General features: G+C 45.9%; 1 protein-coding gene across 1 annotated transcript in view; it reads left to right on the top strand.

The window, feature by feature from the left end:
* UROC1 (urocanate hydratase 1) overlaps window positions 1-15755 on the top strand; it is a 482866-nt gene that overhangs the window by 181473 nt on the left and 285638 nt on the right. The window contains exon 5 of the mRNA XM_069643013.1: window positions 13221-13349. Within this exon, the coding sequence (XP_069499114.1) occupies window positions 13221-13349 (129 nt within the window). The remainder of the gene's footprint in view (window positions 1-13220; window positions 13350-15755) is intronic.

Raw genomic sequence — 15755 nt, 5'->3', positions numbered from 1 at the left:
ATTTGCGTGCCTTTGGGGGGTGCTGTACCCACGGGGATATAATTGGGTCTTGGCTATAGTCGGCTGTAGCATGGGCTCTTTAGGAAATAATAGTTGCCTTTGGAGTATTATTCATGTGTGGTACCCCCGTATGCATGGCCTGGGGATGGCCGGCTGGTGGGGAATATGGCAGGGCCACGCGCAATTAAGGAGGCTCGGTGTGGTTATGGACGTCGCTGCGGGTGGAATGTCCGGCTTTGTAGCGCAAGGTTTAATTGGGTCACATTGGTCATCGAATGACCAAGCTAGGTAATGGGGGGAATTAGCCATATGGAAAATTAAGGGCTGTATGGAGATAGTAGCGGTTAGTTGGTGGATACGTACGGATCTCAGGCGGAGGGCAGGTATGGCAAAGGGGTTTGGAAAAGGAAGCTCTCATTCAGAACGCACTAGTAAAAACTTATTTTGGGACGTGCGTTTCGAAGTGTCACGGCATTGCCTTTTAGTGAACTAGCTATGGGTAGGTGTTGTCGAAACCTTCACCGGAACGTTAGTTTTATGTTTGCATAAGGGAGTTAAAGGGAGCCCACTGCAGAGGATTTCCAGCAATGGCGGTTGTTCATGTCAGCTAGTGGGGGATATCAATGCCGGCTTGGGTTGCGCAGAAGTAATAGCAGGGGTGGCCGTGTGATTTGCCGATTGTAATAGGATGCCGTAGGCTATGCGGCCGTGTTGATGGGTAAGCTGGTTTTACATTGGGGGATGTCTCTAGCGGTACGGTCACTGGAGTGCGTCACACAGAAGTCCCTTTAGGAGAAAACACGGTGCGTATTCGGGCTCAGGTGCTGTGACGAAGGCTCCCTGTGGCTATGGTTTGCAAGGCGAGTGCGAACACTGGCGTGTTAGTGCAGCATTTTGTTGGGTCACAGGGTCGCCGCACGTCCGGACCCTGTATTATGGGGAAGTTGAGTTTCTGCTCATTGGTGATTTGGGGTGTCTAATACTGGGGCCATGACGGGTGTGAGCGGGATATTCATGTTAGGTGATGGAAAGCAGAGCAGGGCTCCTGGGTATTGAGCTCTTTTTCTGTTGAGGCTGCACGAGGCATCTGAGGATCACAGGGCGGCAGACCCTGGTTTCAACGCCCCGATAGGGGCAGATTGGTCATTACGGAGAGGGTGTGGAACCGGGTTGGTCCTCTGGATTTACGGCACCCCAAGCTGGGATTAGCAGTAACGTACGTTAAGGGTGACTTTGGGAAGTGGCTGAGGGGAGTTGCTGGGATACAAAGGATTGCCTTAAGGGACCCTACATTAAGTCAGTTGCCCGAAAAGGGGGTGTGGCTTTAGCCAGGGGGTTAAAGTAAGGTATCTAAGGTTGGTGAAGTAATGGGGTGATGGTTTTGGCTGAGTTACTATGAAGGGGCGATTAAGATGCGGTGAAGGGGAGGCTGTGCAATAGTGGATGCAGCTAGGGGTTAGTTGCGTCTTTACAGGGACAAAGGCGGTCTGTAGGAGAGGAACAGATTTGGAGGATTGTAGTGCGCAAATGACCCATGGAAGTGAATAGTGTGGTGGTGTAATGGGGGGGTTATGCCACGGTTTACTAACAGTACTGATCTGGAGGGGCACTGGAACTCGCAGGACGCTGGGGAAAGATAACTAGCGGCTGCCCCAGGGAACGGCTAGATTTCTGAAGGTATGACTGGGGCCATGTGGAAGGCACTTTCAAATTACAAGGTCCATTAAGAAATGCTTCTGTGGCTAATGTAAGGTGGTAAGCAATGCATTGGGGCACAGTGTTGGCTTTAGGATCAGGGTTTTGATCAGGTCAGCAAGGTCTATGCATCCCTTCATCCCGCTACGGTCGATAGACAAAGTAACAGTGGTGATGGTGCAGCGCAGTATGGATTTAGTAAGACGCTACTTAAGCGCCAAACAGATGGCCGAGGGTGGCCTAAAGGAAACAAGGACAAGCTCAGATTGTCCAGGTCTTGGACGGCACTCCCCCAGATGGGTATCGTATGCAGTCAGTCAAGTGTGAGCTGTGCAAAGCTGGCTCATCAGGGTGAGGCACACCAGCACGAATCTGCCACGAACACAGTGAGCTGTGCAAAGTGGGCTCAGCTGGGTGAAGCCCTCGCTTGTTCAAACCAGCGCCTCTTGAGAGCCGAATATGGCGGGGGCGTCTGGGAGTAGCAATAAGGGCTCGGCTTCCCCCCGACAAGCGGCGCTCTCAGCCCAGGAACACCTGCAGGGGCAGGCGGGTCTCAGACACAAAAGGCAGGGGGAGTTAGGCCTATAGACTTTGGGGGGAAAAAGGGAGAAGCAAGAAATTGTGTACAAAGTGCATTAAGCTCCTGGAAGTATGAAATGCGAAAAGGGGGAGCTGCAGTGGGTGGTAACTCGCCTTCGGCGTGGCGACCAGTGACAAGAGACACTCTGAATGAGCCATTGCACAGCCGGAAGGGTCTTCGCTCTTCTCGGAGCAGCGCCTCTTGGGAGCCTAAGCGGAGGGGGCGACTGGTGGTAGCAATGAGGGCTCAGCTTACTCCGAAGAAACAGTGCTCTCCCAGCCCAGGAACACCTGCAGGGGCAAGCTGGTCTCAGGCACGAAGGGTTGGCAGAGTTGTGCCCACTGTGGACTTTGTTGGGAAAAGGGGTAAGCAGGTTTTGGACACGGGTCAGTCGCTGCACCTCTGGAACTATTTTCACAATTGTTTGCTGTGTTTTCTTTTATGTGTGAAAATAAATCTGTGGCCCGTTTATGCCAAAAAGACCAGTCTCCGTCTGCACCTTACTGATGGGGAGAAGAAAAAGGGTCTTTGACGAATGAGCAAGAGTAATGTACATTGGTATAATAGGCAAATGCCCAGGTTATAGGCATGCCGACATGGGAGTAGGCGCTCGAATAGCAGCGACAATATGGCGCTGAATTCCGCTGTGCCGATCTCTAGCTAAGCTAAACTTCTTTATGAGCTCGTGTTAGTTTAACTCACGTGACAGAAGTGTGTGCTGCAGGCTCTGAATAAGAGCGGGAAAGCTGGTGCTGAGGGCACCCACGATCCTTGGCCCATTATAACTTTACTGCGGCGCGTCTCCTGTCAGAAGGCGGGGGAGAGTGGAGGGATTGTTCCAGTTACAGGCTACATGCTTCCACGAGGAAAGCTGGGCCATATTGATCTATAGCTTTGGATGAGGGAGGTGATACCGCCTCTTTCTACTGGAAGCCAAGGTCCTTTCAGGAAATTGCAGTGCACTGGTGTCGGGGGATGTTCGTGGGCATTTGTGACCAACTCCTAATAGGACAAGGTGGAAACAAGCACGTCCTTAATATATAATCTAATATCAACCCCCCTGGGTCCACTACATTCAAGAATTTTTGGAAGTTAATGTCAAGGTGTAGCAGCCCGAAGTAATCGTTATCCTCGCGTTTCGTTGCGGTAACCACTTCTGGGACGCCATTAATCTATTTAGGGGAAGGTTGAAGGGCTGAGTCGGCCCAAGGCTGAAATGAAACCTGCGGTCAGGGAGCGCTGAAGCCGCCGTGCCGGCTTGAAAGCCCATGATCCAGTCGTGACCCTGACTCGGCTGCTGTGGAAGGGCTCCTCAGAACGGCTCCTGGCATCTCGGAATCGACTCTCTCGAGGTGGGCGGTGGGGTGGAGGGGGGGTCTTGGCTTTTGTGGAGGGCACAGTCGTGATAGATGCGGTGCAGTATAAAAGCTCAGATGCACAACACATGTGAGATTGCGAAGACCCTGTGAAACCAGCCCTACTGTGACAAGACCACACAGACCAAGAAGAATACAAACCCACGACTACACACTCAACCTGAGAAGATGGAGTAATGAGGCTCAAGCCTCGGTATCCAAAAATCACCGCTGATGGATAAAAATCTATCAGCAAGAAGAAGAACAAGCGGAGGACATGTGAGATCGAGGCACAGTGTAGCTACCGGTCCCTTTGCACCGTGAGAATGATGGCGCATGCCTTTCCTAGGGGTTGTTGCCTCGGCGCTGCTGCTTCTCTACAGTTATGCGACCTTGAACACCCGAAGGCCGAGTCTCAACAAACGGCACCGTCCCCTGTGTTTACGGAAGGAGGAATCTGCTCGCCACGCTGCCTTCACATTCCTCGCGGGCCTCATGGCACCGTTTACATCACCCTGATGACTGGCCTGATACCAGCCGTCCGTGGGAGGAGGAGGGCGGATGCACGAGTCAACAAGATGCGGAAAAGCACATCGGCAGCCTCCGTCCGGCTCCCGGTGACAATCTAGGCTCCGACCTTTCACCTCGGAAGCAATTGCTTTAATTAGAAGTAGCGATTATGGTTTGGCATGAATCAATCGGGCAGGGTTTTCAACGTTTGCCACCTATCGAGGTCCGCCGTTTTGGTATTTAACTCGACGTGGGGAACTACATCTTGAGGGCGGGCCCTGCAACTCCGTTGTAATAGATTTGCTTAAGTGGTCATTTGGGGTTTCGCATCGCGCTGTTGTCTTTCTTGGTTATGCCGTGTAGTGGCTAATGCACCTTAACCTTGATAATCCACAGCCAGTTACGAAACACCTCCCTCTCCACCTTGGCTTGGTCTTTTTGCACAGTACAAAGATGCAGAGTGAGGCTGGTGGTAGGCACACATTCCCCAATGAAGCATCCCCCTCAAACTAAAGACAGTCCCTTTTTTTAATGTGCACACCTCTCCAAAAGGTGCTCAATTATCAGTGACCCCTTTTTTTCCCTGTTTTCAAACCCTACTATGATTGGAGTGAACGTTATGCAACAGCAATGATGACGTTACTGATAAATGACTTAAGTTGTATCTAAGGGAATATACTATAACAGCGCCACGATGCCTCTGGGCGCTTTATAAATCTAAATAACACCAAAGAAACACATTGCAGTTTTGCTTTAGAATCTACTTTTCTATTATCTATGCACCTCATGGATGTCTCCCACAAATTCATGCACTTATGTTGCACTCAGCGGTGGACTGACCTACAGGGAACTCTGGAGATTTCCTGCTAGGCCACTGCACCTTCTCTTTTCTGTGGTAACCTGTTGTATTTTCTCATAGGAAAAGGGTTGGGTTGGGTTCAAAATGCGTAAAATGGGGCCACTTTAAAATTATGTCCATGGCCTCTTTTGGTTCCCAGTCCACCTCTGGTTGCACTGACTTATCTATTCTTTGGAATATATTGATTTGTGTGTTAAGGTACCGGCTCCAGATATAAAAAACTGAACCAACTAAACCCGCTTGTGCAGTGAAACAAATTATCTGAATGGTGCCCACCGTGTTGGGCATATAAGGGTGGATCGTCACATGGCACCAAGTGACTTTAAGAGCCAATTGCCCTCCAGCTTCATGCTAAGCCAGTGGCATCCCCAGGAATAAAATTTAAGAGGGGGCCACTGACAAAAGTAGGGGTGCCGCCTATGAAAGGGCAACCTGTGACGTTAGAAGCACTCCTGCAGAGAATCTTTTGTACACACCAACTACCACACCCCACTGCACCTCCCCTAGGCACTAAACCATACAGTCACTAATTACCCCTCCTTAGCAGTTTTGTGTGCTACATTCTGATTGGAGGGGCTGCTCTTGGCTGCAGGAGGAACTTAACTGCTCTTCATTGTTGTGCGACCGCATTGATTGTGGCCCTGTGTGTGTGTGTGCGCGCGCTGGCAGACACAGCACAGCAGACCGTGCAGAGAAAGTGGGGGCGAAGGCCCAGGATTTCAGAGGGGGGCGGGAAACCCAGCTCCCTCCACCCCCCAAGCGACACCACTGTGCTAAGCAGTGAGGTAAACTCTCAGAGCTCCAGTAGGCGAAGTGTACGAAAAGAAGTAGAGGAGCTATGTTCTCTGCTGGTCTGCCCCGCTCCCCACAAACCCCATCCTTGCGCCCCCTCCCACACACAATCCAAAACCCCCAAACAAACACACCTGCTATTTATGGGAATGGGCAGTGCTGTGCATGAAAGTGCAAGCTTCAACTTCTTCCTACACTTTTATTTTAAAACTAAACCATTCCAGAACGGTTTCTTTTAAAAAAAAAAAAAAAAAATATAGGAACAGTGAAACTTAAAATTAAAGTATGGGAGCACCGCTCCCGCCCACTTCGACCTCTGCAGAGCTCAGTTTTAAAGATTCTTCTCTAGATTGTCCAGGAAATGGCATGTCCTTCTTCCGGAAGTGAAGGAGGTTGCAACGGAGTGAACACAGCGATCTGTCCAGGGTTGTGCCCAGTGTTCTCTGTTCACACACTTCTCTGGAGATGATTTGTTTGAGGTCAGTGGACATCAACCTGAATTTTAAAGGGAAGTGAACCATCCTTCCTGCGGACAGACCCATACAACCTGTTGAAGTTGGTCCTTCAGTGGTGAGCCTGCAGAGGTGTTACTCCCTAAAGCTTGGGAAATACTTCAGCAAGGAGCAACAGATTATTCCCTTGTTGCTGATTGCAATATTGAGGTCGATTCAGGGACCGTGCCTTTGCCTTTCTGATGGTTTGAACTACAACTCCCAGTAAACCTTGCCAGAGTGAGAGGGTCCATAGGAATTGGAGTCAAACATCTGGAGAGCCAAAGGTTGCAGACCTCTGTTTCAGGAGGACCAGCAACGGCATGTTCCACACACAGGATCTCTACCATTGTCATCTGATCTGAAGATGGGCTAGAAGATTAACACATTTCTATTGCTGGGCACAAAGTAGGGCTTTCAACACAACCTTGTTTTTTGACAATTAAAATGTATCTCAACTTGCCAAACAATACCCGAGTTGGCAATGGTTTGTATACTGTGTGGTTGTGAAGTTGCTTTGGTGACGCCACCAGCGCTTTCATTGATTCCTGTTTTTTTACTTTAAGGTAATTCTGAGAGCTGCTCACCCTGGGACAAGATCTACAACCTAGGCCTTATAATATAGTTTAGAAGCAAGTATCCCGATAGTAAGAACATCTCACTGATTTCAATGAAACGCAACCAAATAAATGCTTAATACAGGGGTTGTATTTAAAACATAAGTACTTCCAAGTTGTTAACATACGTAAAAGGGGTCATCTGTGTTCTTGTGACTTAGACATTTGGGATGGTTAGTAAATTTGTGACTTTGCTGTTTGGATATTTCGGCTTGAAGTGCCAGTAAATTAGTGACTTTACTGTTAAGACAATTCCGGTTAATATGTCTACTGCGACTGCTGTCCATCTTCCTTTGTAAGTCTGTCACAATAGCCCTATAAAAGATTTCTATTGCTCCATCTTGTGGTGTAGCTGGGACATAGCCTGATTTCTTAGTTAGTTTGGAGTCCGCCAGGTTGCCTGTTTCAATTTCTAGATCTCTTAGGATCTGTGTACTGGATACATTATTATCCTTGTCCAGGGTAAGTAGTAATTTGGTGTCACTGATGTCTTTCGTTGTTAAAGTACTGGGTGTAACCCCGGTGTTCTCAGCCTCTCATTTCTTCAGTTCTATTATGAAAAAACTTCTTACGTTTTGACACTTAAAACTTCTCTTTACTTGCCAAACAATACCCTGCTTTGCAGTGATACTAATTTTAAGCCCTTGAACATTTAACTCCCAACATCTGAGCACAGAGAACAATACTCCCGCAAAAGTGTATTCGGAGCCATGCTTAAAATCCAGGCCATTCTCCCAGCTTCCATTTGGTTTAAGGCCCAAAGGGGCTGGATGATTGGGGGTTGGGAGGGAGGCGGCAATAACCATGGCACAGATGCGAACAATGGACCAAATGTATTTAGCACACTTTTCTGCTTCAGTAATACTATCTGGAGCAAACTGGTTTTGTCCCAATCCATATCATACACACAGTTCTTTGTAAAATAGCACACCTAATACAAAGTCTGCTTTATTTTTGTCCTAATGAAAATCTGTTTGACTAATACAGATTAGGTCATAACCTGTTATGTTTCCCAGCATAAGCAGCAAAATTGGTGCTAAATGTGCTTTTTCTTTATTTTTCTGTCTGGTGTCGATAATCTGTCCCCTGCAGAGCATATAGGTTACAGTGTTGCGATATAAAAGTTAATTCAATTGCTACTATGGAGACAAGAAATGAAGAGACTTACCAAGTGGTGCTATAGTGGTTGCTCTGTACTTTTATTAATGGAAAAACCAAACCTATCTATCCCTAACTAGAGTTTGTTTCCCTACCTAAATAAACTAAACTTGAGTCTGTCGGGTTGTGTCAAATCAAATAATTCTGTCTTGTTCAAAATCTCAAACACTCCTTTGCTACAATAAAAAATAACTACAGTTCAAGGTCTTATCTGACCCGGGAGAAGGGTTCCCTTCACCTGGATATAATTCTCCCAAAACAGAAGTTCCATGAAAGTTCCAAGGTTTGCAAAACGGACAGTTCTTATAGGTTCTCACTGGGCTAGGAGCATGGCTCCCTTCTCCTAGCTGATTCCCCAGTGTTTCATGTGGTTTATAAACAAAACCTGCAGTACTTTCAATGGGTTTTCAACACATTCCGCTGTCTTTTTATTCTTCAGCTTGCCCCCACTGGGATGAAGATGCGACCCAAGTTCCTCTCGCCTGTCCAGCACCACACTCTTATGGAACTGCCCAGAGAATTTTGGTACAAGTTACTTTCTTAAAGGAAGAACCTGGGAATGGACGTGTTTAGAAGAAAAGGCTAGGGTAACGACAACAATGATCTCCCTATTGCATAAAAGAACGTGTACCCCATGGACTTGAATCTTGACTGGATCTGGTGTTGACAAATATCAAAGTTCAGATGTCTATTCTAAAGACTCTGATTGGCTTTCGTTTTACAGACACATCCTAGATTGTTCTTTAGTAGGTGTTGCAAAACTTCTCCCTCAGATATTTTGGGGTGCCAACTAATGTAAAGACCTTTGCATAAATCTGTTCTCTTCAATGATGCTCCTCAAGACCTCTTGGAAGGTTTCGGGTCTTCGGTCCAAGTTCGAGAAGGTGACCCTCGAATAACGTTTCGATGAGTGGGGTTTGCAGTTTTGTGGATAGAGTTTTCTTCACAACCGAGGAGGTTAATGTAGAGAAGCAGACGCACACGTAATTTATAGAGCCCACCCCCTCACCTCCATCATACTGGAAGAACCGTAAGAAAGCACTGTGCTTGACACCTGGTAACATTCAATACCGCATCGAAGGTATGAGAGATGTTATGCACTCAGACAACCATACCGAATGTACCCAAATAACTGAGCCAATAGGCATGAGTCTGCAGACACCACTGGACATAGAAGAACTATAAGTGAAGTTCGACAGAGGAAGTGACACCACTGAGAAGATAGATGGAACCACTGAAACTGTGTATATTTAAAGAATGAAGATGCGATTAAGGGAGCACAGTAAACACATTCGCGAATATGAAGAAAACCATATACACTTCGAAGGTAAGTAATAAGAGATGCAGTAGATGGATATACGCAAAAACGCAAGGTAGATGAGACATTGTAGAAGCTTGCTAAAATAGGAAATATAACGTGAGTAAATCAGGCATGTTGAGAAAATGGACGTCCGCATTGTATAATAAGCAAGAAGCCTGAAGAAGGGATGATGCGTGTTGTCCTTTTTTTCGGCACAAATCTATATTACATCTGTTTGGCTCAGGATCAAGGATGCCACAGCAAAAAAAATGCAAGGCGCAAAAAAGTCAGAGGATAAGCCGTGTACATAGGATTAGTCAAAGGAGTGAATAATTGTGAGTGCCAAGTATTGTCCACTCAAAGATGCAGAAAGCACATGCAGGACAGAGCAACCAAGTCTACAGAGGCCAAGGAGAGTAATAGCACCCAATTTAATTGAATCAAATAGCACTAAATCAAACACAGAATGGTCAAAATCATGGTCTCCTTAACATGGTGTAAGACCAGAAGACGAGGCCTATTCATAAAGCTCCAGAGGAAGATGGCAATGTACCTTCACTCCTGTTAAAGTTCTGAGGAAGAGAACAGTCAGAACTGTGGCTTAGGGCCAAACTGATGAGATGGTAAATGTGCAAGTGTTCCATTAGTACGCGCTAAACAGTTGAAAAGTATTTATTGAAATCAATATATTCCACAAAAATGAGACCACTTGTTAAGATATGCCCAACGACTTTTGCTATTTATTTTTCATCAATGTATGTGCAGAAAATAAGGATACCAATACATGTGCAGAGATTATAGATAGTTTTTTTTTCGCCCCTTAGTACATATGCATACATCGGGAGTACAATTTTGCACCTCAAATATTATAGCACTTCAGAGCAAATTAGGGACACCTGTCACCCACTCAAAAGTGCAAAACGTTTTTGATTGTGTACCCAAAGGTCTGACGTACTAGTGGAACACTTGCCCACTTAGTATTTTGGTGTAGGGTTGGGGTAGCCCTTCAGTTCCAGTTGTAATATACCCAGTAGAATTTTTTGAGGTCTCCGCGCACTCACAAGCAAGTTACCCCACACCTCCTGATGAGATGGTAGGCTAATTAGCTAAGGCGGCTGGCGTCGGGTGTTGTTCTCTTGCTCCTGGTATTCATTTACGTGCTGCTAACGAGCCAAATGTTCAAGGTTGGTGAGCGTGCCAACCAATCATGAGGGCCTATGTGATGGTGGACTATACATTGTTGCAGAAGCATAGCCGCTGCTGTTATCAGTATTTTACGTAGTTATAGTTCAAGGCATGCCTAACAAATAAGCGGCAGACAATTATGATATTAACACTTGGTATATATTTCCTTAACCAATCCCTTTGCCCGATAGGTACTTACTGTTTGCCACATAGGATGTCATCATGCATAGCTGATGTGCATCGAGGTATAAAGCCGTTTGCGTAATTGAAATGCGTTGAGTGTGTGAGCTACAATCTGTTTGTTCGTCAGGTTTCCCTACTTTATTGAACTGATAATAAAGTAGTGTTTTGACCTTCTTTGAGTCTGTGTGGTTATTTGGGCCTTATTTATTGTGGTAATCCTGTTCGGCACTTGGAACACTCCAGGTGCCACTGCACATGTCCTGGTTATGTTCAATGTTTATCCTCATCGGTTTCCCCTTTTTATATAAACAGACTCTCTTGGATTCACACCGGCTCCCTCCCGGACTTTGACACCCGTTATATGCTCTTGGATTCAGGATGCTCCACTGTGTCTGCTGGGGATCTGGAGTTCTGGCTATTGCAAGTAGAGCCAAGTTTAACTCTACAGCACCAGCATTGGAAATACACAGGGTGCCGCTGCTGGCAGGAGCACTGTATGGTGCAGCGGTATGGGGCCCAGCTAAGCTAAATGTTCTACCAGCTACAGACAACTTTCTGAAAAGATTATTAAGGGTCCCTAATAGTACTGCAAATGTCCCCATAAACGTGGAATTAAGCCAACTAGGTATCGCAGATCAAATAGTTAAACCAATATTATTCGCATTTGGGCAAGTGAAAGCCGCTTGACATACAGAGCTGGGATTCGAGGTCTTGTTGTATTAGAGGGCGAGGTCTCTTAAGTGCTTCTCACATGAGGAGGCTCCTCTGTTGAAATTGGAAGTGGTGTGGCATACAGCAGAGTCCATTAACATGGGCACTAGACAAATTGTCCCTACTGCCTATTCGTATTGGATGTGGGGTGAGTATACCACAAAAGGTTTATACCTGTCGATGGGGTATGATTATTTGCACTATAAAGACAGCTTCACCTTGGAAGCGCATCTTTTTTTGATTCGAGTGTCCATTTAAGCGCTCCCGATTTGGAAAGCTGTGGCTAGGTAATTTACTACTAGCTGTGGCCACGGCAAGTTGGGATAGCAATAGCTTGCCTACCTGGGCCCTTTCTATATACCGACATAAGGGAAAGGAAGTTCAAATTAAACGGGGAGGTTCTTACAATGACTGCTGCAGAACATCTATGGAAAAATGCAAGATCAATAGATGTTGTTTTTGCCGTTTCAACCTATTTAGCAAGTGCATGGAGAAGAGCAATTTATATGAACGTTACTTAAAGAAAATAAAGTAACTTCCAAATGGTTTTTTAAAAGTCTGATGCTGAGAATTCGATTGATAAATGTATTGATTTATGGTTTACTGTTTAAGAATGAGTTTATGCATCATGGTTTTACTTGATCAATCTTAACGGTTTAAAATTGATCTTTTAAGATTTCTGCGTGACTCTGTGCTGTTTTTGTATATAACCTTTATGGGTTGCGCTGAAATTGTTTTGTGATTGAGTAATCCCTCGCCCCCCGCACCCACTGTGTGCTCAAAGAACCAACAATGGAGATTGGTTGGTAAGATGCAGAGGAACGGGGGGGGGGGGGATGGGAGAAGGAGGAATTGGAATTATATAAGGAAATGAATGTCCTCTTGTGTAAGACTGCCTCCTTCTGGGTAGAGAATGAGTTGAAGCCAATCCGATCGCGGCTACTGCCCCTATTGGATCAGTAGTAAGCAGACAGCTGGCCACTCGGACCCACTCTTCCCGAACACCCTAGAGTCACGCAAGTCTGTGCACATTACGTGTTTGTGGCGTGATGCCGAGATATCTCCAAAAATACCAATGACCTTGGAGGTCCGGGGAGCGTGAACTCCCTTTTAAAAGTAGCTGTAGACCCTGGGCTCCCAGAGGAAGCGATTATCAGTACATAATTCCCTAACTTTCAAGATCTGCTTAACTCAGTTCCCAAAGATGAAAGCCAGAAAACGTACTCCCCACTGTCCTCTTGGGAGGAGTTCCCTGAGGAAGTGTTTACCTCAAAAAAGATTTGTCAGGACTGTCTTGACCGAGAGTCCAACAGCAACACTAGAAGACCTAAATCTGAAAGTGGGGGTATGTAATGAATCCAGGATGATTTGCCCCTTTGGCAGCGACTCCCACTTTAGGGGATGTAGACCAGAGATACAAGAAAGACAGACGAGGGGGTAAAGAAGTGAAGTAACCAGAAACATACTCCGGTACATTTCCAACACACAAGATGATCAATTGCAAGTACTCCATTTACCTTCGATTTGGAAAGTGATCTAGTGTTGATCCAGTGCAGACAGTTGACTAGCTTCTGATCCTGGTTTCCCCTACTTGAAATGGTGCATGATCTTCAGTTAATCATTTCATCTCCAAGTACACCACTTACTTTAGAGCACTGATATACTCCAGAACATGCATTAAAAACAGTTTGAATTTGAATCCATATTGCTTTGTCATTCGAATACTGGATGCTCACGAAGAAATCCTACAAGCAATGACTCTTGTGTTTTTGTTTCACCCACAGTTCTGGCTGGTGATGAATTATTTGTCTGAGATGACCGAGGACCAGACACTAGTTATGTACAGTGGACATCCTTTGGGGCTCTTCCCCAGTCATCCAAATGCCCCTCGAGTGGTCATCACCAACGGAATGGTATGTAACCTCTCCTGTAACATGCTGGTCTGCATGGTTAATGTGATGTGTTCTGCTGCATGGTCTTTCATTTTTAAAGACTAAGTATCTTCACGCCATGATTGATCGGTTTCCTATTACCTTCGATTCTTTCCATAGTTGATGATCAACCACTCCTTTCCCACTCACTTCTACCTCGCCTATTCTCAACACCAGAGCTTTATTTAAACCAACTGTTCTGCCATTTTCTACTGTCTAATCGCCCTTCTGTGCACTTGTCCTCTCTCCACATCATTGCACACATCTCTTTATAGGGAGAGACTCATTGACACCTTTGCACTCAATACAAATTTGGTTTTAACTGAATCAATTGAAACATGGAACATCACCCTAGATGTCCTCTCCATTTTGTGTGCATTAGTGAAACCTGGTTCCATTACTGCAGTCCAGGAAGTACCGATCTTACTATATTATGCCATAAAGCATTTCTAACAAATATGCCCTCTGATATGCCGGGGAATCCGTACTAGGACAATCGCATAGCAAAATCTATTGATTAGACTAAGTTATCTCTTTGAATGTGCCACCGTTCATAGAAAACTGATGGTCTGCTCTCTCCTACATACCTTACCCTGACTGTCAGTTTTCTCCTACAGACCTCTTTGCATAGTTTCCCTAAATCACCGACCTTGTCCAGTCTGACCACCCACTCGGGAGCTTTTTTAAAAGGCTCATTTTGTTGCTAAAATGGCATGTGGCAACCTTAACATTGTGCGCTATGTAAATTGTCCCATTTGCTCAACACTGGTGGGTGACAGCTCCCTATATGTAGTGCCTGCTCCTCTTTAAATGGCAATGCTTGTGCTTTAAGGTTCCAGGCTGGACCCACTTGCTACAGGATAGTATGTTCATCTCTGATGCCTGGCATCTAATCTGGTCATATTCTCTTACCATCTTAGTGTGGGCATTGCCAAAAGTGATTTTGTTGACATAGCTGGCTACCTAATCGAAGCGCGCCCCAAAACCACAAATGGGACCATCTTGGAGGATGGCTCCAAACCCCCATTGCATGCTCTTTAGTCACTTGCTCGCTTAAGAATGTTTTGGTTGACGTCAACATGCCCAGTACTTGGGCTATCAAGTAAGCAGAAGGCCACTTTTGAACCTCATGTACTCGAGGAATACTACACTGTAGGCCAGATCCAGCCTACAATACGGGCGTCGTTCGACCTTGTGTTATGTGCATCCCCGCCTATCATGTCAACATCCATTCCTATTAGATTGAACAGACCATACTACCACATCCACCAGAGTCTCCCATACTATACCCACCCCTTTAGAAATGGGCCAAACCCATGTGGCTGGTGTGCTGCTCATTCAATAGCTTCCGCCCCATAAAAGCAGTCTGTATGTCTGTAGTTGTCATTTAAGAACCTGTAACAAAAAACATGTGACGCACATGCATCTGAAAACCTACAGTACGTGCGGGACAGATCTACTGCCCCATAGTACATGCAGAAGGTGGGCCATCAGTTGTGAAATCTGGAGACTGGAAAAGTATTGGTGGAAATTGCATGATCCTACAAACCTTGATGGTAGACTGGCCACTCCACTCCACATCTGAAGGTTCTGATTATTAAACTGTTATAGCCTAAGTTTCTAACAAGAGCTAGGCTCTTTGAGGCAGTCAGTGCTACAATCCATTACCTGTCCCAGATCCCCCACATTTGGAGAAAGATATGCCATCAATTTATTTTTATTCCTCAAAATCAGGTGGCATATCTTCACATCAAATACCATTAAATGCACATCTGTCCAGTAAAACTAACACCTGGTCCAACTTCATGTCCATTATGCTGATCTTGTTCACCTTTCTTGCTTCACTGTTTTCAACCTATAAAGAATCCTCACACGCCTCCCATGAAAGACCTCCCTAAAGGTGCAGTAGCCTCCTTCTCTAGATCAAAATCTTAGTCAAAAGGTCTATTCTACATCACCTGGCTAACTTATGTGGATGACTTTTGTGGACACGGGTTTCATAAGACGTACCCTGCTGATGTCGCACTATAGGCCTATCAACAGCCTGCCCTTCATTGGCTGAGAGAAAGCTGCTGCCCGACCAGCACATTGAGCATCTCGCTCAGCATAAAATTTGCCATTGCCTCCTAACTGCTTCAATTTAGCACTTCAAACATCCAGGTTATTGACACCATTCACATTCTGAACCAGGAGGCCTTGCCTTCTAGACTTTGACCTTTCTACCACCTTTGACAGTCAATTACAACAGTCTGCTTTCTACACACATGGTGGTCAGCATTACTATCCTAAAATGGTTCTCTTCCTTTCTCAGAGACCTTCAGCAGGCAATTCGGACAGTAAACCAGATCTGAAGCCTTTCAGGCCACATGGGGAGCCCCGCAGGAATTG

This window comes from Ambystoma mexicanum, chromosome 2p (genome assembly GCF_040938575.1).
Source record: "Ambystoma mexicanum isolate Mex_15411 chromosome 2p, UKY_AmexF1_1, whole genome shotgun sequence".
In the NCBI taxonomy this organism is placed as follows: Eukaryota; Metazoa; Chordata; class Amphibia; order Caudata; family Ambystomatidae; genus Ambystoma; species Ambystoma mexicanum.
This window is presented reverse-complemented; position numbering and strand designations above follow the sequence as displayed.